The sequence below is a fragment of the Eulemur rufifrons genome, chromosome 4 (genome assembly GCF_041146395.1).
Source record: "Eulemur rufifrons isolate Redbay chromosome 4, OSU_ERuf_1, whole genome shotgun sequence".
In the NCBI taxonomy this organism is placed as follows: Eukaryota; Metazoa; Chordata; class Mammalia; order Primates; family Lemuridae; genus Eulemur; species Eulemur rufifrons.
In genome coordinates this window covers 21,088,550-21,112,558 of record NC_090986.1, presented here as the reverse complement: position 1 = coordinate 21,112,558, position 24,009 = coordinate 21,088,550, and the positions used below count along the sequence as shown (strand labels likewise).

Genomic DNA, 24,009 nt, shown 5'->3' with positions numbered 1-24,009 from the left:
CAGAAGATAAAAGCTGCCTTGATGATGGAGCATGCCAGACCCTAGGCACACTAACTGGAAAGAGAAGAAAGCATTATTTTTAGGGTAAATTCAAGTAGTTATTCTAATGAAATGTGAAGATTTAGGGGTAATTTAAAAAATATTAGTAGGGCAAATTTTTTAAAAACATAATTTTACAATGAAGAATATATTTTCTTTCTTTCAACATATTTGTTGAAAAGCATACCATGACTCATGCACTGTAGGCAAAGTGAATCAAAACACAATTACTATTTGAGTTATGGCAACCCTTGGGAGTTGATTCACTTTGTTTTTGTGGTTAATAAAAGCTTCTGAAACAACTACCCCATTATCATATTCAGTTACTGGTTTTTATCTTATATTGGCATTCACATTTTAGGTTTAGGAAATTACTTCACAAGTTTATGCCATGTTTTGGCTCATGCTTCACTTAAGCAAAATATGCAAACACACAGCTGCTGTAATAGTCTGACAGAGATCTATTCTACAGATCTCTGACTGCCACCAATAACCAGCACCGATACAAAAGGAACCTTGGTGAAGAAAGCTATGTTTTCTTAATAATAACAGTTGTATAAACATAAGGTCTTCTCAGTTAAAGGGAAACCAACATCAAAAAGCAGTAAAACATAGAACCCTAAACCCCTCTTTCTTTGAAGAAACTCGTTTGAAGCGAGGTGTTTCTAGTTATGGGTGAATGAAATGAGAATTCAGCTGCAACAAACGGACATCCAGTCCTATGAAGGACTAATTAAATCCATCTGAGAAGCTGCATCTCAAACTGCCTCACACATTTCAAAGGAAAGCACTCAACTGCTTTCTGCGAAGACATCAAAACATTCTGTCACAGCTGACGCACATCGAGGCTCTACAACAATGTTATTTTTATGGACTACAAAGCTCCATGAAAGTAGAGTTTACACTATTGCAATTTAATTTAAATTCAGAGTTAACGCACATTTTTAATTATCATCATTTGAAATTTCTTTCTAACCCCCAACTCTACAAGACCTCAGAAACAAAAACAGATGCATCAATATTTAAAGTGTTTCATGTATTTGTTGAGTAGAAGTGGTTAAAAAATTAATAAAAGAATTAGTCATGGTTGCACTGTTAACTTTTTTCTGATACATAAAACCAGGATTTTGATGTTCAGTTAAGACTCTTCAGGAGTTAATAAAAGCCAGCAGGAGCTGAAAACTTTAAAAACTTGGTTTGACAGAAATATTCCATTTAACAGCCATTATTTGGACTATGAAGTGGTAGAAGAAAGTTATATTCAGAATCTGGAATATTATCCCAACAAAATAAAATTATATTAGTGTCTATCCTCCTAAGTCTTTCTAACTTTCTGTAATTGGTGATGGTGAGCTCATATAATCACATTGGGCAATCATAATTTTTGCTTAAAGAACACTATTAGATGTGACAGTAGGAGAGAGGCTCCTTAAATAAGAGAAATTCAACACTTCAACATTTTTTTTCAAAATATACAGAGATCAAACTAATGCCACCTGCCCAGTTGCTGACATTTAGAGCCATCAGCAGAGCCCAGGATGCTGGCTTTTCTGGGTGTGTCACTCAGCCTTCCAATCCATTGAAATGTGTTCTCTCCTGTTAAATGAGGAGTTGGCTTGGGGAGCCCAATTTCTCTAACTTTTAAAATCTGTGACTCTTTTCTTCAAATGTGAATTCGTGAAAACACACTAAAAAGATCCTGTTTGGAATCCAACTTATCAGTCACTCACATGATGGAAACCTGTTAACCTGTCACTTCTCTGCTATCTCCTCTTCCCCAGGAAAATTTCGCGCATTTCATGACAGTTTGGTAAATTAATTCCAACTCAAAAGATTTCAGTTCAGAGGAAATTCTGTAGCAGAGAATAAATTTCTGGCAACAAATACACACTGCTATATTACTGACAGAGAAAAAAACTGTGATAAGGAGTAACAGATTTTTTTCTCTAAATACTGACATTATTAACTATTTTAAAATATTGTCTGGAACTGTACACTCAAGAATTCATATTCAGTAATGGAATTACTCACAAATGGGGCTGATCTCTGTATTATTAATAAAAAGTGCCAGTTGCAGAAAAAGTATACATTCAATTCATATGGGTACCAATTATAGTACTAGATATATTAAGAAAGTATAAAAATTAGAGTAGCTGAATGAAAATCAAATTTAAGATGCCTTACTATTAATAGATTCAAAACAATAAAGCCTGATATAATCTACTAACATATCTGGATTGCATGGTTTTAAAATACATTCAATATCAATGTTATTAATCATTTGTAACTAAATTAATATGTAACATATATAAAAAAGGTCAGTTGTAAAAGCTATTAGAAGCTTGAGAAGAGCACTCTATAGTGATGGGGTATAGGACAAGCTACCCCAAAATGTGCACCTTGGCATACAGAATATTTTAAGTCAAAGAAACTTGAGACATGCAGATGCAAAAAGGACCCTGACCTCACCCTGAAGCAGGTCATAAGACCTTCATGTGAGAGGCGCCCTTCCTATACCTTGAGGAAAGGAGTGTCCTTATCTCCAAAGATGGGGGGAATCCCCAGAGGAATCTGAATGAACAGGCCTTGCTAACTTTCCCCCAACTTATTACTCTAATCTCACAGCCCCCCACTTTTTGTCCTATCATACTTTTCTGACTCTCCGCTCTTCATCAAATCTAGCATATAAACCACTCAGGTTTGACCACTTCTTTGGGTCTTCATTTCCTTATGAAGGCTCTCATGTTAGGTAAAACTTATATTAAATAAACTTGTATGTTTTCCTCTTGTTAATTTGCCTTTGGTTCCAGGGGCCTCAGCTGAGAACTTCAAAGGGTAGAAGGAAAAGATATTTCTCTTCACTTACAATAGGCTACAGAAAAAAATTTACACAGGCAATGTATTTGAATGGGCCAGTTGCTCTCCTGTTGCAAAAATATGCCATATTAATGCTATTCCATCTTTCTCATATGAAGTCATTACACTTGTGCTCTGCAGTTTCTACTGTTGATTAATATCTTGGTATCTTTCAAAGTGCTGATTTTTATCTATGTCCAAATATAATATTAATTTGAGTTTGCTTTAATAGTTCTCTTTTTCTAATCAGATAATTGAAACAAATCAGCTTGAATATAATGCTGCCTAAATTTGCCTTTTAAGAGGTTGAAATCACATTGTTCTTGGTGGACAGCAAATGTCTCTTAAATTTCTTTTGTTGTTGCTTTAAAAAAACCCTTTATATTAACATTCTGTTGTGTTTTCTGTCTTTTCCTTTTACAGAGTGTGAGGAAATCTAAAATACTGTAAGTGTATATTAATCAAACCCTTTTTGTATCCTAAAATAATTTTAGCAAGTAAATATTTTATAAATTTAAACATTTTTCAAGTTGTACTCAAAAATGATTAAATAATTCTATAAAAATGCACTTCACACTGATAGTTAGAATACAACATTTATCAGAACCTAACCACTCAAGTTCAACAAAACTTTACTAATAACTTCATCGAAAATTTAATGAAATAAAAAATACACTTTCAATGTAAAGATTTTCAAAACTTTCAACCAAAATATGCAATGTATATTTATCCTGCCCCTAATCTACTCGTAAAAATGTTTTGTTTCCTCAAAAGCACACAACTAGCACAGTAAAGAACTTTCTTTTCAGTAGAAATGAGTGTTTTTCATCCCCATTGGCATCTTTCAAGATGACGGTTAGAGCTGTTCTCCTCCACGAGGACATGGGGTAGGATTACACCTCCCGCCTCCTGGAGGTGGGACACAGTCACACGTCCTGCTTCTCCAGTGGAACTGCAGAGGAAGTGACTTGAAAAGCTTACAGGCTGAACTACATGTTTGCCCTATTATCTACTACAAGAAAAGCCAGAAAACATTAAGTTCTGATCTAGTATCCAGAACAATGTATCTGATGGCAATTAAAAATTTAAGTTTTAAATTTCAGTTTGTTGTATTAATGAATAAAAAGCAAGAATTTTCCTTTTAATGATTCTTACAATGATTGCACAGTTTTAATTATGCTCATATATTCACATGTAAATTCTATTTGCATGACCTTTCAATTTGGCAATGAATGGAGAAGGCTTACAATTTGATATTTGGAATTACATTTCCCAGGTGCTAAATTTATGATAACTAAAATCATTATTTTCTTTAATCATAATAAATTACACTGGCACACATATTGGCTTAATTTTGATATCTCATTATGCAACTACTTAAGCGTATATAAACGGCAACTGCCAATGCAGATTACCCTGCATTTTTTGGAGGCAACATTCTAAATTAAGACTTTTCATGACCACTAGTAAGTGGTTTTTGAATCCCTTCCTCCCTTCCCTTCCTCCTCCTCTTCCTTCCTTTCACCTTTCAACAACTATTTCTTGAGAAGTACAAGGGGTGTGATAGGGAACAAGACTAGATCCTTACCCTTACAAAGCTTATATTTTAGTGTGAAGAGACTGAAATTAAACAAGTGGACAAAGAAATAAACAAGAGAAGCAAGTGTATGATAAGCCCAATGATGGAAATAAACACTGTGAAATGAGAGCAACTGACTAAAGGGTCACTTAAAAGTCTAAAAGCTGATCCTGCTTCCCTATATGAAAACAATGAAGACAAAACAGAACAATGCCTACAACTCAAAAAACCTTTTAAATTATCAGAATAAGTGACTAAAACAATTTGATTAGATATCAAATATTAAGTTTACTAATTCATGACAATGATCAAAGTACATATTCTATTAATTCTCACAAAATACCAATTTGAATACAATTTAGATTTTTAAAAAAATCTGTCAATCAATAGTATTCTCTAGAACAGGGGTCCCCAACCTTTTTGGCACCAGGGACTGGTTTCATGGAAGACAATTTTTCCACAGACATGAGATGGGCAGGATGGTTTCAGAATGAATCAAGTGCATTACATTTATTGTGCACTTTATTTCTATTACTATCATATTGTAATAGATAATGAAATAATTATACAACTCACAGTAATGCAGAATCACTGGGAGCCCTGAGCTTATTTTCCTGCAACTAGACAGTCCCATCTGGGGGTGATGGGAGACAGTGACTGATCTGACAGGAGGCAGAGCTCAGGTGGTGATGCGAGCAATGGGGAGCGGCTGTAAATACAGATGAAGCTTTGCTCAATCACCACTCACCTCCTGCTGTGCAGCCTGGTTCCTACCAGGCCACAGACCAGTCCCCTCTCCACGGCCCAGGGATTAGGGACCATAGCTCTAGAACACACTATAAATAAAATAGAATAAAATCAAAACCCATGGCTTACAAGACCCTCCAGGACCTGCCACCTACCTCCATCACTGGTAACTCCCCACCTCTTCTCCCTGTGTCCTCCTCCAGGCACACAGAGCTACTCTGTGCCACCTAACCACATGGATTCGTGCACTATCAACTCCTGATCTACAACTTCAAACGGATGTTCAGTTAGCCTGGCTCTTCTCCTGTGTTTAAGTCAATCCTCCTTCCCAACATCAACAACCACCATTTCAAATCTATTCCATGTGCCACAACCTATTCCCTCTCAGTCTCACCTCCCCTCCTACCCCACAGAAAACCCAGCAGCCTGCATGCCAGCATAGCAGGATCTTCTCCTTCTTCCCTTCAGATAAAAATGGAACAGAGACCCTTCTAGTTCTGCTTTTTTTTCTCACCCCTTAATCTCTTCAAATATTCCCTTCTTTTGGCACCTACTATTAACATTTAAGAATGCTTAAATTTATTGCACCTGTAAAAAGTCAATCCCAGGCTAGGCATGGTGGTTCATGCCTGTAATCCCAGCACTTTCAGAGGCCAAGGTGAGAGGACCACTTGAGGCCAGGGGTTTGAGACCAGCCTGGGCAACATAGCCAGACCTCATCTCCAAAAAAAAAAAAAAACCAATTCCCACTCAATACTGTGGCCTCCTGAGACCACCATGCCCACTTCCTTGCCTTTCTTAGAAGTCATTTGCTCTACTTCTGCACATATCTCAAAATCTCAACTCACTACAAGTTCATTTCTAGCCCCATTATATCTGGAATTGCTCAGTTATTTTTGCTAAATCCAATGGGGACGAATCTTAGTGTTCTTGTTTTTTAAAAATGTGACCTCAACATTCGCTGGCATGACTGACCTCTTCATCTTAAAACAGTCTCTTGCTTTAAATAACGAGATAACACAAATCTCTGGGTTTTTTGAAGCAATCTCTTTCATTGCTCCTTTTCAGTATCCTTTGCTGATTCTTCCTCCTCTGCCCATCCCTTAAATCTTCAGTACACCTCAGGGTTTCATCGTTCTTGGTTCTCTTCTCTCCTCCACTTTCTCCTCAACTCAGCCCCTCACTCAACTGCCATTTACAACCACTGGAGAACAAATCTCTACCCAGACTCTCCCTAGGCCACAGAACCTCACGTGCAATGACTCAGTAAACATCTCCACTTGTATATCTCAGAGATCCCTTCAACAATGTGTCTGAAATTATCCTATTTCCTAATTTCCTCTGGACACCACATTTCAGCAGATGGCACCATCATCTAATCAGCTGCCCAAGTAGACATATCCTTAACTTCTTTTTCCTCCATCCTCATCTTAAATCATAAGGTTGTTATGAGACAGCTTATAGTGTGGATGTGTGAGCTCAGGAACTGGAAGTGGATTCCTGGGTCTGAATCACTGCTCTGCCATTAGCTGTGTGGCTTTAGGAAAAGTAGTTAAACTCTCTGAGCTTCAGTTTCCTTATACTTCAAAGGGGACTAGTAACAGTACTTATGCCTTCTATGATTGGCGCAGAGATTAAAGTAGACCATACATGTTGGCTATAATTGTTATTAAATAACACATCGCATGTGATCACTTAGCACAGTGCTTGACACATACTAAATGTGCAATATTAGCTAGTATTACTACTAACCAGCTCAATAAATGCTGGTTTTATCAGCAATCTCCATGTCTAGCTGATCTTAAATCTTAAATCTCTCATATTGATCCATTTTTTTCTGTTGCCTAAATATCCACGGCTGAGGCTTTCTGCTCCCACCTGCACAACTGCCCCAGCAGCCTTCTAGCAGGTCCCCTCCGTCCACTGTTGCCTCTCCCCACCTATTCTCCACCGTGTAGACAGAGCACTCTTGCGACCAGGCAACTCCGTCGATTTCCTGCAGGAAGACCCTCTTCACTGCCCTCCAGACACACTAGACTGTGTTCACACTGCCGAAACACACACTCAGGATTCTGCTTGTTCCACTGTGGTCACTCCTGCATGGCTCACCTCTCCTGACCCCCTCCCTGTCTGCCACCAGGTCCCCCACTTCAAGCTTTCCATGCTCCAGTCATATCCAATTCTCTCAATGCTTTAGACACATCACACCCTGCTTTTCATATATGCCTTCAAAACACCGAGTCCTTCCCCCCAGCCCCATTTAGATCTCAGCTCAGCCAGTATTCCCTTCCTAAGCCTCCCCAATCACCTCCACAGCCAGGTCCAGGGCTCCCCCAAGTGTTTGCCACGCCACCCTCTCTCCCTGTCACCATGCACTTGTCCTCCTTTACTGACATAGCGTTTGTCCTTCTCAACCTCAACAGATGACATCTGAGGAGTCAGATTTATCATCGCTCTTGATTACTCTTGGTTCTCCATGAACTGAATCTTAGGAGGTGCTCAATAAACAACTAAATGATCAATGCATAGTGCTATAGATATATCAAAACTCTTCTAATGGCTGAGTCCCTCAGCAAAGGCATTTTAACAGATGGCTTCATTGCTCATTTTATTTATATGAAAGTTTGAAGGGTCATAATCTCATACCAAAATGAATTTTAATTCTTTTAATACTTTTCTTGTAGAAATTTGTCCAGTGTCCGTAGCAAGCTACTAGACTACTATAGATGTTTAATAAAAGTTATAAAATCGAATTGAACTAAAGCTGAATATCTGGTGTCAGCATTGAAAGTTTTATTCTAAAAAAAATTCTTCAGAAAGTGACTGAATCCAGGAGATAATACTAAAACAAAATCCCTTGAAGTCTTAATTACAGTATTGGCCAACTCTAATATAAGGAATACCATTTAGTGCTTTTCATTTCCAAAGGAACTCAATTTTATAACTTATTTTTGCTCTTAGTGTCATAACAAGTTACTTGACTCTAGCACAACATGACTCAGTCAAGAGGGTACAGGTGCAGCTATGCACCCAATTAGACAAGCAATTTTCCAGATTACATGGGCAGGATCCTCACATTTTTGTGAAAATTCAGTCCTATGGTTCAAAAGTAGAGTTTGATACCTGCTGAACAAGGCTGCATTTCAAAAGTAAACAGATCAAGCTGTGCAAGGTTACTCTTCAGACTTGATTTTTCTACAGCCTTGTTTCTCTGACCCCCCTCCCATCAGGTGTCAAGCTGATTTGGATGAGTTTGCCTTGAAAGGATATTCTTTGCTTGGGGTAAGCAAGTCACATTGGTACAGCAAGTTACTTTTGGATCTTCTTCCCTAAACCAAAAGTAGAGAGAATCATCCCATTCTCTACAACAGCCCAGTGATGTTTTAGAGCCAATGAATTCTGGGACCCTAAGCAAAACTTCTGGAATGAGCTCTCACTATCTTTTACTATTACCAAAACACCTCTCTAACTCTTCTATACACATAGTAATCTCTCTGGGTAGTTTATGCACCTACAGAAAGAAGAACAGGAGGCTGCTGGAGGAACCATCAAAACCTGCTCTGATTCAACTTTCTTACTCTGACCCGTGTTACATCCTTCTTTGTTTTTTTCCAGTTTCTTAATTCACATTAGATAAACCTCTAAAATAGTCTATTAAGTGATCTCCAGCAACCATGTACAAGTTGGAAGTGCTAGCCAAAGAAGTTTCAGTAATTGCATTTTGTGTATTTACACCTGTAGAACCAGAGCTTTCTATTTAATGAGCCAGCTGCTCGTCTGATTGCTTCCCTGGATGGCCAAGTCACTGCAGAAGATCCTTGGCAGGTAATTAAAACTCCATTATTTCAATAGTCCTACATTTTCTAGACCTTTCCACTGCAGAATTTTGAAACTTTAAAAAAAAAAAAAAGGTAATACACATATAGGGTTCAAAATTCAAAAAATACTAAAGAGATACGGTATAAGGTATGTATCTTTCTCACTTGTCATGGAATCAGCCATCCAGCTCCCCAACTCAAAGGCAACCATGATTCCCAGTTTCTTGTGGCTCCTTCCAAACATAATCTATGCATATAATGTTCTTTTTTACACCAAAGAATGTACTTTGCTTTTGTCACCTAATAAAGCAGCACACAGAAAATGCTCACAACCTTTCGAATGGCTGCACAGTATTTCAGTGTTATGGATGTACCATTTTTCTTTAGCTATCCCAGTTCAATAAAAATGTTGGTTGTCTCTAGTCTTCTGCTATTACAAACAATACTGCCATGAATTTTTTTTTTTTTTTTTTTTTTTTTTTTGAGACAGGGTCTCTTTTGCCTGGGCTAGAGTGCAAGTGACATCATCAGAGCTCACTGTACCCTCAAACTCCTGGGCTCAAGCGATCCTCCTGCCTTACCCTCCTGAGTAGCTGGGCCTACAGGAACATGCCACACTGCCTAGCTAATTAAAAAAAAAAAAAATTTTGTTTTATAGAGATGGGACTTGCGATGTTGCTCAGGCTGATCTCAAACTCCTGGCTTCAAGTGATCCACCTTGGCCTCCCAAACTGCTAGGATGACAAAGCGTGAGCCACTGCACCAAGCCCCATAAACATTCTTGTATATCTCCTACATGTGGACATAATCTATAGTATAAATTCATTTTGTCAAATTGCTCTCTATGGAGGTTGTATCAATTTATATTCCCACCAATAATGAGCTTATTTTTCATTAATCCTATAAAATCAGAAAATTATCAAATTTTTCATCTTTGCCAAAATGTACATAGAAAATGTTATCTCATAATTTTAGCTTGAATTTCTCTGTATAGCACAGCACTTTTTAAAATATGTGCAGGAGCCATGTATATTTCCTTTACTATAAACTGTCTGAACATTTTCCACCTGGATTGTTGGTCATTCTCATACTGATTTTTACAAGAGTTCTTTATATATGAAAGACATTCCCCTTTTGGGACTAAAATGAGTTGCAAATTTTCTTCTGGTTTGTTGGCTTTACTTATGATAGTTTTATATTCTTTGCAGTAAAATTTCACATTTTTTTCAGCATTACTTTGACGTATTTTCCTAGTAATTTTTTTCTCAAATGGAAAAATAATTTTATCAAGAAAACAAATGTTCTTGCCTAAGTGAGAGAATTTCATGTTTATGCAATAGTATGTTTTTCTTTTAAAAAAATCCATTAACAAAAAATAATATATTTTCCTTGAATAAATTTTTTTTTTGCTGCTTTGTTTAGTATACCTCTTACAGCTAGAAGGAAAAAATCTAAGTGAAAAAGTTACCTAATAAGAGAAGTAACTTATATGATCATAACATTTAATTTCTGTCAAAAGAAAAAAAATGGAAAAAGCTTTAAATATAAAATATCATATAGTTTCAAAAAACTTACCTCAATTTTCTATCATTTGTCATGTATTATAAGTAAATTTTATAAATAGGATTACAGTCCTTTATTATAAACTCCTAATGATACTGTAGTATTCTTTATAAAATACTATAAAAATGTTCTTTTCTTTTTCTATCTGCCTCCTTCCCGTGCACTTAAGCCACAGATAATTTTTTAACAAAAAGCCTATAGTAAGTACAAATGTAATAGTTAACTTATCTTGTTTGCTGGTGTCATTTTCATGTTCAAGAATAAAAGCCTACTCTAAAAACTGACAATAGAGGCAAAAGTATGGATATAATAATAATCTATTTCTTCTAGGAAGGTGTTTGAAAATTAATTCTTTAAAAGAACAACCATGATTCTTATCACATCCCTATAAAAAATCTAGTAACTGTATGGTTTATTATTACTTTCTACTCTTTAAGTGGGATAAAAGGAACAGAGATTATAATGTATAATGCAAGTGTAAACTCTTATTGAAGACACATTTAAGATTCTTTTTTTTTTCTTTTTTTCTTTTTTTTTTTTTTTAATTTATATATTCTCACTCTGTCTTCCAGGCTAGAGTGCAGTAGCAAAATCATAGCTCACTACAGCCTCAAACTCCTGGGCTTAAGTAATCCTCTCACCTCAGCCTCCTACATAGCTGGGACTACAAAAGTACGTCACCATCCCCAGCTGATTTTTGTGTTTTGTTTTGTTTTTTAAAGAGATGGGGTCTCTATGTTGCCCAGGCTGGTTTTGAACTCCTGGCCTCAAGTGATTCTCCTGCCTCAGCCTCCCAAAGCACTGGGATTACAGGCACACGCCACTGTGTCCAGCAAATTTTTAAATTTTTTTTAGAGAAGCAGTCTGGCTATGTTGTCCAGGCTGGGGTCTCAAACTGCTGGGCTGAAGCAGTCTTCCTGCCTCAGCCTCCCAAATAGCTGGTACTACAGGTGTGTGCCACCACATCTGGCTAATTTTTTTTTTTTCCACTTTTTATAAAGACAGGGTCTGTTTATGTTGCCCAAGCTGGTCTCAAACTCCTGGCCTCAAGTGATCCTCCTGCCTTGGCCTCCCAAAGTGCTATGATTACAGGCGTGGGCCACTGCACCCAGCCAAGATTCTTTATATTAATATTTAAGAACATAAAAAAAACTGTTACTTTGTGCGCAAGATTATTTATTGGTATATATTGTAAGTTTATTCAATTCCTCATTTTTATGAAAATGTCACACAAAAATATACAAACAGCTTTACTTAAAATCAAATCTTCAAAGTGCTCTTTAAATATCAAAAGAAACTGTGCTGCAATGTTTTCTTAGTCAAGAAATTTAGAACAAAATATATGGTAGTAGAACAAAGGGGAAAGGATTGGTTATGTCAGAGAAAGAAAACTTCAAACAATATATATATAATTATTTCTTATTATGCATCCATACGTAATTATTATTTTTTATTCTTATATCCATCACCATAGTCTTTCTTTGAGAAGAAAAATATAGGGTGGTAATTTCAATGATATGAATACTAGAAAACATTTCCCTCCCTCCACCACAGGCATCTACAGATGAGACAATTTTGCATCAACCTACAAGAACATTATTAAGAAAACAAAATGAGGCCGGGCGTGGTTGCTCACGCCTGTAATCCTAGCACTCTGGGAGGCCGAGGTGGGAGGATTGCTCAATGTCAGGAGTTCAAGATAAGCCTGAACAAGAGCGAGACCCCCGTCTCTACTAAAAATAGAAAAGAAATTAGCTGGACAACTAAAAATATATAGAAAATATTAGCCGGGCATGGTGGTGCATGCCTGTAGTCCAGCTACTCGGGAGGCTGAGGCAGGAGGATTGCTTGAGCCCAGGAGTCTGAGGTTGCTGTGAGCTAGGCTGACACCACGGCACTCTAGCCTGGGCAACAGAGCAAGACTCTGTCTCAAAAAAAAAAAAAAAAAAAAAAAAAATGAAAACACAAACTCTTTTAGACACAAAATCTTACCTATTTAAATTTCACATTACTCTGAAAAATTTCTACCTACTTGAATAAAACTGTAAAAATCATTACTAAAAGTCATTGTTTTGAATGTTAACACCAATTTGAAACATATATTCAGGTAATAAGATTCTAAAAATGCTTTCTAAACAGCTACTCTAAGGAGGATCTCTATTTGGAGGAGAAATATTATGTACATTTTGTGATTTATTCATGTTCTTGTGATGCTTCCAAAGATTCCTATCAATGGTCTGACTTGAGCCGTTACTTTCAGCACATCACAAAGAATATTCTTTTTATCTTGTGACAAAACTAGTCTGGTTAGAAATAAATCTATGTTTCCTTATTTTAACAATGATTTATCCACAGTCTAGCTAAAGTTCCATGACTGTGCTGCCATTTCACTGAACCTCAGTTCTCAAACTCATCTGTGAACCAGAACAAATGACATCTACCTGTAAGTGTTACTACAAAGACTAAATGAGATGATGTCTGTGAAGTGCTTACCTCAGTGCCTGGGACAAGGCAAAATTTCAGTAAATGCAGACCTATGTCATCAGTTGCATCATCAAAATACCTTTCAATAGGCTAAAATAACTATCAAAAGCAGTAATGCAAATAGAGAGACAGAGAAACATTCACTCTATTGTTTGTAGAAAATGAGTAATAGTAAAACTAAGCAAGCATATTATTTGAAAAGTAAGAAATTATGGCCAGATACGGTGGCTCATGCCTGTAATCCTAGCACTCTGGGAGGCTGAGGCAGGAGGACCGCTTGAGGTCAGGAGTTCAAGAAAAGAAATTATAAAGTTATATAATAATATGGGAGATGTCTCTGAGTTTTTAACAAACTCTGCTCTCCCCCAAGCTACCACATTGTTAATGTTTTTCCTCATCTATTTGTATGATAATTTGAGGCAAGTCGCACTTATATGCAGTAAAAAAACATGTTCTAAGTTGTCATTAGTCATCTCTCCAGAATGGAACCTCTTTCATCTTCCCCCAGCTCTTTTCCTTCCCCTAGGCAGCTGAGTGCTTTCTTCTTTCTTTCTCATGGATGTAACTGGTCGGAGGCACCTCTATTAAGGCATTTATTACTGTATTTTAATTACTTCCAACTCTGCCTTCCTGTTTACCACCACGAATACAGATTGTCTACATGGATATCTCCAACACCAACTGCCTTTAATTCGTCTTTTCCTCCCAACAAAATATCATGTTTATATTAGCAATTTGTCATTGCTTCCTTAGGATATATAGTTCTAGAACTAGAAATAGTAGACTAAAGAATATGAATGTTTTTAAAGGTCTCTAATGAATGTTATCAAATTACTTTGCAGAAATATTAAACATACATATTTTCATTTAATTCATCTTTGATTTGCTGACATCTAGGCCAGCAACTATTATTTAGAAGAATTATTTTATATTATTTGAAAGGTAAAATATATCTACCACAGTAAAAAGGATATACATAAACACTTATTTAAATATTCAAGATTAAATACTAATGATACAATTGAGCCAGGGTTCTGGATAACCAAGATGTTTTCCTTTTGAGGAAATGCCAGACTGTTTTCCAAGTGACTGCACCATTTTACATTCCAACCAACAGCCTATGAGGGTTCCAACTTCTCCATGTCTTTGTCAACACTTGTTCTTACCTAATGTTTTTATTATAGCCATCCTAGTGGGCGTAAAGGACTATCTTATTGTAGTTTTGATTTGCATTTCCCTGATGCCTTATGATGCAGAGCATCTCTGCATGTGCTTATTGGCTACTGTATATTATTCTTTGAAGAAACGTCTATTCAGATTCTTTACTCATTTTAAAAGTGGGTTGTCTTTTTATGTTAAATTGTAAGTATTCTTTATGCATTTTAAACACAAATGCTTTGCTGGATATATCATTTGCAAATATTTTTTCCTGTTCTGTGTTTTGTCTTCAATTTCTTATCAGTGTCCTTTGAAGCAAACATTTTCATTTTGATGAAGGCCAATTTATCTAGTTTTACTCTTGTTGCTTGTGTTTTTGGTGTTACATCGAAGAAACCATTCCCACATGCAAGGTCACAAAGACATTTCAGCTGTTACATTGAGGTTTTTGATGCATTTTAGGTTAATTTTTTAATATTAACACAATATGAGGTAGAGGTCCAACTTCATTCTTTTACATATGGATACCCAGGTGTTCAAACACCATTTTTTGAATAGACTATTCTTTCCCTTGTTGAATTGTTTTGGCACCTTTGTCAAAAATCAATTTGTCATATATTGCTGGGTTTGTTTCTAGATTCTCAACTCTTTTCTATTGATATACATGGCTACCTTTTTACAAGTACTACACTATTTTTGATTACAAGATAACTGTAATCTTTGAGTACAGTTTTATAGTAAGTTTTGAAAGCTGGAAATGTGAGGTGTCCTCTTTTCTTTCAAGATTGTTTTGGTTATTCTAGGTCCCTTAAATTTCCATATAAATTTTAGGATCAGCTTGTCAATTTCTGACAAAACTACAGTTTAAACTCTGGTAAGAAATGAGTTGAATCTTAGACTAATTTAGGAAGTAGTGCCATCTCAATATTAAGTCTTTTATTTTTTTTTATTTATTTTTTTTTTTTTGAGACAGAGTCTCACTCTGTTGCCCGGGCTAGAGTGAGTGCCATGGCGTCAGCCTAGCTCACAGCAACCTCAAACTCCTGGGCTCAAGCGATCCTCCTGTCTCAGCCTCCCGAGTAGCTGGGACTACAGGCATGCACCACCATGCCCGGCTAATTTTTTCTGTATATATTTTTAGCTGTCCATATAATTTCTTTCTATTTTTAGTAGAGATGGGGTCTCGCTCTTGCTCAGGCTGGTCTCGAACTCCTGAGCTCAAACGATCCGCCCACCTCGGCCTCCCAGAGAGCTAGGATTACAGGCGTGAGCCACCGCGCCCGGCCAATATTAAGTCTTTTAATTCACAAATACTATAGGAGAAGCTTTCCATTTTTTTTTTTATTTTCCTTAATTTCTTTTTTCAAAGGTTTGTAGTTTTCACAATATAAATTTTACACTTCTTTAGTTAAATTTATTTCTAAGTATTTTATTCTTTTAATTCTGTGTTAATGGAATTGTTTTTTCAATTTGATTTTGGGATCGTTCATTGCAAGTGAATAGAAATACAATTGATTTTTGCATACTTATACTGTATCCTGCACCCTTGCTGAACTCATTTATTAGTTAATAGTTTCTTAATTGACTCCTCAGGATTTCCTATATATAACAGCTTGTCATCTGAAGATAGAGATTTGTACAATTCTCACTAATTATGGTTGGTTTGCTGGGGAGTAGGTCCACAGATCTCCTTGCATTGCCATTCTGGAATGGATCTCTGCCATTTAACTTTTAATATAAATTTTATCAATATACAACTTACTTGAAATTGGGAGAATGAAAAGCATCTGATTCTAATTTGAACTGCCGCAATGTTTTATGCTAATCAAAAAGGTTTTTATCTTTCTATAAGAAGCAAAAAAAAATAAATAAATCTCTTTTAGAATAAAATAAAAATAGCCTTAAAAACTGAAAAAATTATGTTTGTTGACTATACTAAATGTTATTTTTCTTCACTTAGATTTTCCTTTTTTACTAAAATAAAGCTTACATCGGTATACCAAAATTCAAAAGTCTAAGGATTCTGGTTATTCTTAAGTAGTAGTTTACAAAGTCTTTACAAAAATTTCTATCACTGGTTCACTGCAACAACAGATATATAATTAATATCTAGCAACATATATAACTGCTTGCTAGTTTATTAGTTAACATGAAACATCAGGCAAAACTTTTTTTTTTTTTAAGTGCATATACGATGCTCACTTTTTCATCACTGGGAAGGCCAAATTTGTAAGCTAATTTTCTTACACATGAGAACTACTCTGACATTTTTCTTTGAAGTGAATTACCTTCAATCTGAATTTAGTTCTTCATTATCTTTGCTTGTACTATCTCTGGAGTAATTAACCCAGACCTAGACTGTTGCCTTTGGGCTAATTTTTTCTGGAGGTGGCAATGGGTGATCTCAGAAACCAAACAATCAATCATAGTTCTCCACTCTATGACCCTAAAAGCAGATAATAGTGTCACACTATTGAAATATTAATACCAATGAGCCTTTACTTACCCCACACTGTTCAACCTGCCTCCTTTCATAATACTGATGTCAAATGAAAGTAGGTCAATTCAAATATGCCTCGGAAAAAGGGCAACACTATCATGAAAATATACTTTTCATTAGACTATTGATGTTTCTGATAATAGCTAAGTCAATAAATATGGGAGGTAGTGTTTTGTATTATATATTAAGGTGGATATTTTGCAGGGAAGTTTTTAATGTACTAATTTTGATGTGTTTTTAAGCAGCCCTGTTTTCCTCATAAGCTGAAAACTGAAGCTAGAGATAATTTTACAGAAAAAAAATTTAAAAGACACCACATATGCAGTCAGGTCAGGGGTCTCTAGTTTTCCAATATAGAATCTAAAACAAGCATAAAGAAGTAACAATTCTAAGAAGTAATATGGGCCTTAAGTAATATGCCTTAAGAAGTTTTCTTCTTAAGGCAAGGCATTGCTTAGAAAAACATTGTATCAGAATATCAGTTTACAGTAAGGCTTTAGTGGTGACTCAATACAGAACTGAAAATTATGCTAAAGTCTACATTTCTGTAAAGTTAACCTTCCCTCAGGAAAGTGCTATATTATAATAGCAATACTCTTTACTACTCAATTCATATAATTTGCTACTCAACCTGATGTATAGTTAAGTGTTTACTTACAAAGCTATTTTTTAAATGATAATTAGATAGGATTGTAGAAAATCACAAAAGATTACCACAAAATATATCATAAGACAATGGTTTAACACCATCTTAGCTTTCATTTAAGACAAGTTTTAGCAATTTTGGCATATACGTGAGTCACAAAATGTAAAGAAAACCAAGGAGACTACCCTTAATTCATGAATTAATATAATTTATTTGTGAGTCTGACTACCACACAAGAATGTCAGCTTCTCCAGGGCAACAGCTCAGCACTTATCTGGCGCATAGCAGGCATGCAATAGGTATTTACCGAACAAATTAATTCTTATGAGTTCTTATGAGTATTTTCTCACTGAAATCAAGAAATTACCATATCCTACTCCTTAGCCCTCACCAGTTTTTAAATAAAAATACTGAAATTATTTTGATTTTCATACTCTGTTTCAATCTTCTGATAAAAATTCATTTGTTTCCCCACAATAAAATGACATTTCAATGCAACTTAGCCATGAGGAGAGAAATGTAAAATAAATGTAAACATAGTATTCATTATACTAACTATAAAGCAGCTTCCTTGGGTTCAGGCTAAAAATAAAAAAGCACGCAAGTTAAAATAGCAACTTTTAATGGTATTTTTCTGGGAATCTCAAATCACAGATTTTAAACATATCATTCATACTACAGTATAAATACTGAAATCTTATTGTAACATTGTTCACTGTGGACCAGACTTCAAACTAAGGAAGCTCTGTCATGGATACTGTCCAACGGGTTTAAGTTCTTCAGAACAAAAAGAATGTCACCATAAGGTAAACTTAGCCTCAAGAATGTCTCAAAACACGAAATCTGAAGATTATGTTATATGAAGCTTCAGATTACTTGTTTTAAAGAATGGTTATCTACCACAGTTATCGTATGTTTGGAATTATAATTAAAGATGCTCTTCTCTGTAACAAAGGCAAAAGTATTACTTCTCAATAACATAAAAGAAAAAGGAATCAGGTATCAGGAAGTGAATTTAGAATGTGACTAAATCTAGAAATGTATTGTCTAATAGCATAAGAGGACAAAAATTCTCATTTACATTCAGGTTTCTAAAGAAACAAATATGTGGCGATGCTATAAATTCAAAAGATAAGAGTCACTGAACAGGTTAAAAATAGTTTTAAATATTCATAGATAATTTCAAGATTACCAAGAAAATAAAGACATAAAACTCACAGAGAACGTTGACCCACTGTTTGATGCTACGGCAGTATGAACTTCATCGTGCAATTTTATTGAGAGCTCCCAGTTAGCCATGTCTGGTTTAATAATGGGCACTCTGAAGTAGAAAGAAAAGAAAAAGAGTTAATCATTTTAATAATTGTATACTACTTTCTCAAAAAAACTAATTTTCTTTTGATATTAAAGTATGCAGGGTAAAACTACAAAAATGTATTTCAGAACATCTTATTTTAAAAGGTTCCATCCTTGGAAAAAAGCTTTCAGATTTAAACCAGAGAGGTTTTTAAAAACATATACACCAAAGACAACAGCAGTCATTCTGGCCTAATTGTGTACTATCATCTATTCTATGAATTTGAGTTGCTTAATTGTGACAATCCTTCACAAATTAAACTTCCTTAAGCAATATTAATTTTTTTTTTCAATATTTGGTTACTATTCAAAATGTTTTCTTTAAAAAATGACAATAAAGTAAACTATGCCATGCCTTAAACTTCAGAGACATAAAATGGATTACTGAGTCAGTATGATTTGGCCTAGAGAATTATTTTGGTTTTATTTTGTTCCTCACAGTTTAAAAGACTAAAAATATATTAAAGAATGGACCTCCATGCATTATTATATTTGTAAAATATTATAGAATGTTCTTCATAATGTCAATTAGAAAAAAAACTATCTTAGTAGTTTTATAGGATATAACTTTTTTTGGTAAAAAGCTATACTTGTTTTATTTGCTATTACTAAAAATTTACAAACTTTTAAAAACTGATTTAAAAATTACTCATAGACCCACTTAATATATTCTCATATAATAGGACAACAATATCATAAGTTTGTTAAAAACAAAGCACAGCCACACACACACACACACACACACACACACACACCCCTAAACGACTTATGAGTCTAACAAATACTAAGTGCTTGGTGCTAAGTTTTGGGGCACCAAAGAGAAATAAGACATGATTCTCATCTTGGGAACTTACTATGTCTTTTCTAACCATGGTTTTCCCATTACCTAAATTCAAAAAAGGGATTCCATATCTCTGAATGATGCTAGTCTTATACAGGTGTTTTCTTGCAAGCGATCAGTATTACATGGTTCAGAAAAACTAGGTCAAGCGGCTACAGAAAAAAATTTTTAGAATACAAGTATGTTTCTTACAATTTTTTAAAGTAACAAAATTTAATGATTTCAGAATTAACCTAGTATGGCATGCTTACATAGTTTATACTTGTGAAGTAATATTTAGTGACCACTAACCATTAGTATTTTGTAGTATACGGGCTCTGGCTTAAGTCACAATTCTGAAAAAATGTTACAAGTTATGTTTTCATTTAAAGCCACCAAATTTCAAAAGAATTCTCTCTGTATTCACTGAAAAAAAAAATAGGCATGGTCATAAAAACTATTATTCTAATCAAATCACTTCTAATTACAATGTCTAATGGATGATGATTGAAAATCTGGGTGAATATTTGTATTCGGCTCACATCTTCTTGATCTGTTTTCTGAAAATGAGGACATGTTTTGAATACTATATAAGCAAAAATAAAGCAAAGTAAAAAATGCATCAATAGAAAAGCACACTGTGCACAAAGGCCTAGAAGATTCTCTTTTGGCAATGTGAAGAGAGTTTCAGAGGACAGAGCTTCACACAGGAGAGTTTAAAGGTGGCGGGGGGGGGGGGGGCGGGGGGGGCGGTGCAGTGAAGGGAACAAGACCAGGAGGGAGAGGAAGACAAGGGGACAAGGAGGAAGAGGTATGAGCAGAAAGGAGGCAGGGAAGAGTGCTTCCGTGCCGACTCTTCCTCTCTTGTAGAACCCCTATTCCACAGGGCATTCATGTGTTTGTCTCCTTTTTGGCCTATGAGCTCCTACAAGACCAAGATCATTCCTTATTTTTGTATCCCCAGCTCATAGCACAGGTTGGGGAGAAAGAGGTGAGGGCCAAAGAGAAAAGAATGTGAGGAGCCGCTGTCCTCTGTGGAGCACAGCAGCATAGCTGAACCACCCAGCCAGGGGAGAGAGCAGGAGCTGATAGATGACAGAGTAGGAGCAGGAGCCCCAGACACTCCCTGGTGTGGGTGAAGAGCATCCCTCACTCACTACACTTCCCTTTGCTTATCTGCACATGGAGTCGATGCCCCAAACTCGCAGGGGTATTGTGATCACAGAAGGAGCCTAGCACCCAGCCTACCGTGCAGCCTGGCGTGAGCCTCCTCTGCTACTTTACACCAAGTTAAATCTTAATTAACCTAACTAGTGTTTGCAGCCCTTAAAAGGAAGGCCCCACTCTTTGCATCCAATTTTGTTTCTGTTTATTCTCTGACTTATCTGCCTGATTGGGCCAAACTCTTAAGACAAGCTAACAGGAGGCAGAGAGCAAGGCACAGCGGCTATGAACTCAGGCCCTGGTGACCCAGAGGTTGGTACAAACTCTTGAGCAAATTGTGGAAGTCTCAGTTTCCTCATGCAACAAATTAAGATAATAATAGTATCTGCATTGATAGGGATGTACTGAGGATTAAATTAAATAAGGCATGTAAATGTTAACTTTTATCATCATGATGGTCCCAGCTCTACGTCTATATTCTTATTTCCCTCCAGAACTGCAACCTCCTCCTTTAAGGAAACTTCTGATTCTATCTCCTCTGATTCTTAAACTAACACATTCTTCAAGGAGAATATTGCTTCCCTTGTAATTTCTTCCTTAATTATAGTATAAATTCAGTGACCTCCCTTCCACTTAACCCATTCTATATGCTGTAGTATTTTTCAAAATGCAGTGGCCCACCAGAGGCAACTCTTTCAAGTAAATGTTGAGGCTCCTTTCAGTCATGTTGGAAGAGCCTCTGCTTCCAGAGGAGTTGGGAAGTTGTCAATCTTGACATCCTGTTCCAACCCAGAATGCATTTTCTCACAGAAAGTGATCTTACAGATGGTGGCAAGATATAACTGCCACTCTCCAGAACCTAACTACTATTTATTTTTCCATTGTTTCATTTTGATCCACATCTGTTTCATATATGTTATAACTTGCCCCAGGAGGGACCTTCTGGAAAGAGCACAGCCTTTGGAGTTAAACATTGAGGTTTAAATCTTAGCCCCTTCTCTTACTAGTAATGTACCTGAGAACTCATTCAATCCATCTGAAAAAGTTTCCACACCTGTAAAAGTCGATCAGAGCAGAATTGGACAGGTGATGGGAAGCTGTTGCTTCTTCTGTGCACTTAATTCCTGAAGTGGCACTTTTCTAACAATTTCTTTTAAGGTGCTATGTTAACAGGATACAGGAAAGAGGCCTCACTGTGGAAAGCACAATCTCTAGATACCAAAAAAACTCAAGTGTGGAATCTCTTTCAGTTCGTTCTTCTATAAACAAAATTTGCTAAGATTCTTTCTGGCTTTACATAAGTTTGAGAGTAGTTTTGTTTGGATTTTAAATAAAATGGATGAGTTGGGCATATATGCAAGTCAATTAGCAAATAAAAATATGCTTTGCAGTAGAAATAAACTACAATAAACCATAAATAAAAAAATAATATAAACCTGAAGGTCCTTATGCTCTATTTCTGCAAAATCATTGAAAGTACATTAATATTTGGTGTAAACACTGATTTCAATTCAGTAAGCACAAAGATGTTTAAAATGGTAACAATTCCCTAAAGTTATATTTTAAATTTTAGAAAAGAATTACACATATCCATTAAAAATAGTCTCAAAGAAGATTTTAATGAACAACTCTCTGAAAAGAGAGGGAAAAGGTCTTGGAGCTTCATTCAACTCACCATCGTAATGATACACAGAAAAGAGTTTCCTTTAATGAAGTATATTTCTAGTGCAAGAGGCTGCCATCTGATCAAAAATTTAATCTGTGCAACTTATTAGTCACCTGCAAAGCTGATATCAATTAAGCTACCACTTCAAAAAACAAAAAACCCAGTAAAAAGGAATTCACATAAATAGCCATTCACAAAGCAAATCAAATAATAGTCTTTACCCAGGCCTGTCCACTTTGATTATCATCAGCCAGTCAGAATGGATATGCTCAATAAAACTAAATTTTTCTGTATTTTATGGTGAAAAACTGTTAGCTGCTTGCCACTAATGTTAAAACTAATACATTTAACATATTAGAATATTTTACTCAAAAAGGCACAAGAAATACTAACTTAAATACATTTCTTTTACATGTTCTTTTTCAAAGTAGATTTTGTATAAACATAAAAACTATCAGCATCTTCAGCTGGCATGAGTGATAAGCATTTCAAAACCATATTATCAGACACTCAGAAAAGCTGGTTTTCAATTGTGCCATCACCTCTTTAGGAGTGAAATACTGAGTTAAAACAATGCTAATAGTCAAAGAATCAATCATTAAGAAATGCTTCATCATAACTTTCACAGTGGGTGGTCTGTAAAATGATCAGGAATAATATGCTGCATTCCATAGCCGCTGAGGTCAGTTTCTGCATACAAATCTTTGCGGGAAGAAAAAGGCCTTCAGAAAGTGGGCCATTCATCTGAACCAAGTTCAGAGAATTTCTAGCATGGTGAAAAGATATGTTATGCAAGCACATAGATGTATTCAGTGGGGGTAGACAGAACCAGCTACATGGAGACTACAAAGGAGCCCTCCCATGGCTCATGAATAAGTCGAGGAAATGATCAGAAAAAAAAAAGAGAGAGGGAGATGTTTAGACAGATGGCCCACTTAAAATGCCTGAGACAGGGCTGAAGCAATTTTAATGAAACTTTAGATCTAGTATATGAATTGTTTCTTATTTTCCCCTGGGGGGGGCGGCGCAAGAAAAAACAACTGCAAAGAAGACAAAAAAAATTCAGCAATTTGCTGAAAAACTCACTTTTAGCAAGTTGAGATGAAGGAAGAGTCACAAATACAAGTTTTAGTAGTTTTTAGTGCAATAAATTCATATGAAATTCTGCACAGAGCCATCAGCTATTAAAATGAATATAAAAAGCATGGAATGAACAGATTAAAAGAATTTTAAACAGAAGTCTACTGCCAAACCAAACAAAAATCTCAGCCTTATTATGTGAGAACTTACAACACTCCAACATTACAGTTCATCACTGCAGAAGAAAGATAAAAGCAGCATTTTCAGAGAACCTCTTCAAAGCTAGGAATTGGCATAGAGGAGGATTAGAATTCTGCCTATATACAATACAAAATGTATACATTCAAACACATGAGACTGTGTAACAGAGTCTGTATCACACAATCATGATGAGAAATAGGGAACATCCCCGAGTTTGGTGTTATTAACATTATAAATAACTACACAAATGACATCTGAATCTAGACTTGAATACACAACGTTACTTGTAATCTTATATATTTTAATATTATGCATACTCCCTTTCCTTCTTC

The 24,009-nt window shown here is 35.7% G+C and overlaps 1 protein-coding gene across 11 annotated transcripts in view; it reads right to left on the bottom strand.

Annotated features, from left to right (window-relative positions):
• Window positions 1-24,009, bottom strand: part of PCCA (propionyl-CoA carboxylase subunit alpha) — a 360,250-nt gene that overhangs the window by 109,294 nt on the left and 226,947 nt on the right. For all 11 annotated transcript variants that reach the window (XM_069467608.1, XM_069467610.1, XM_069467606.1 and 8 more), the window contains one exon: window positions 18,609-18,711. In XM_069467608.1, coding sequence (XP_069323709.1) covers window positions 18,609-18,711 — 103 coding nt within the window. The remainder of the gene's footprint in view (window positions 1-18,608; window positions 18,712-24,009) is intronic.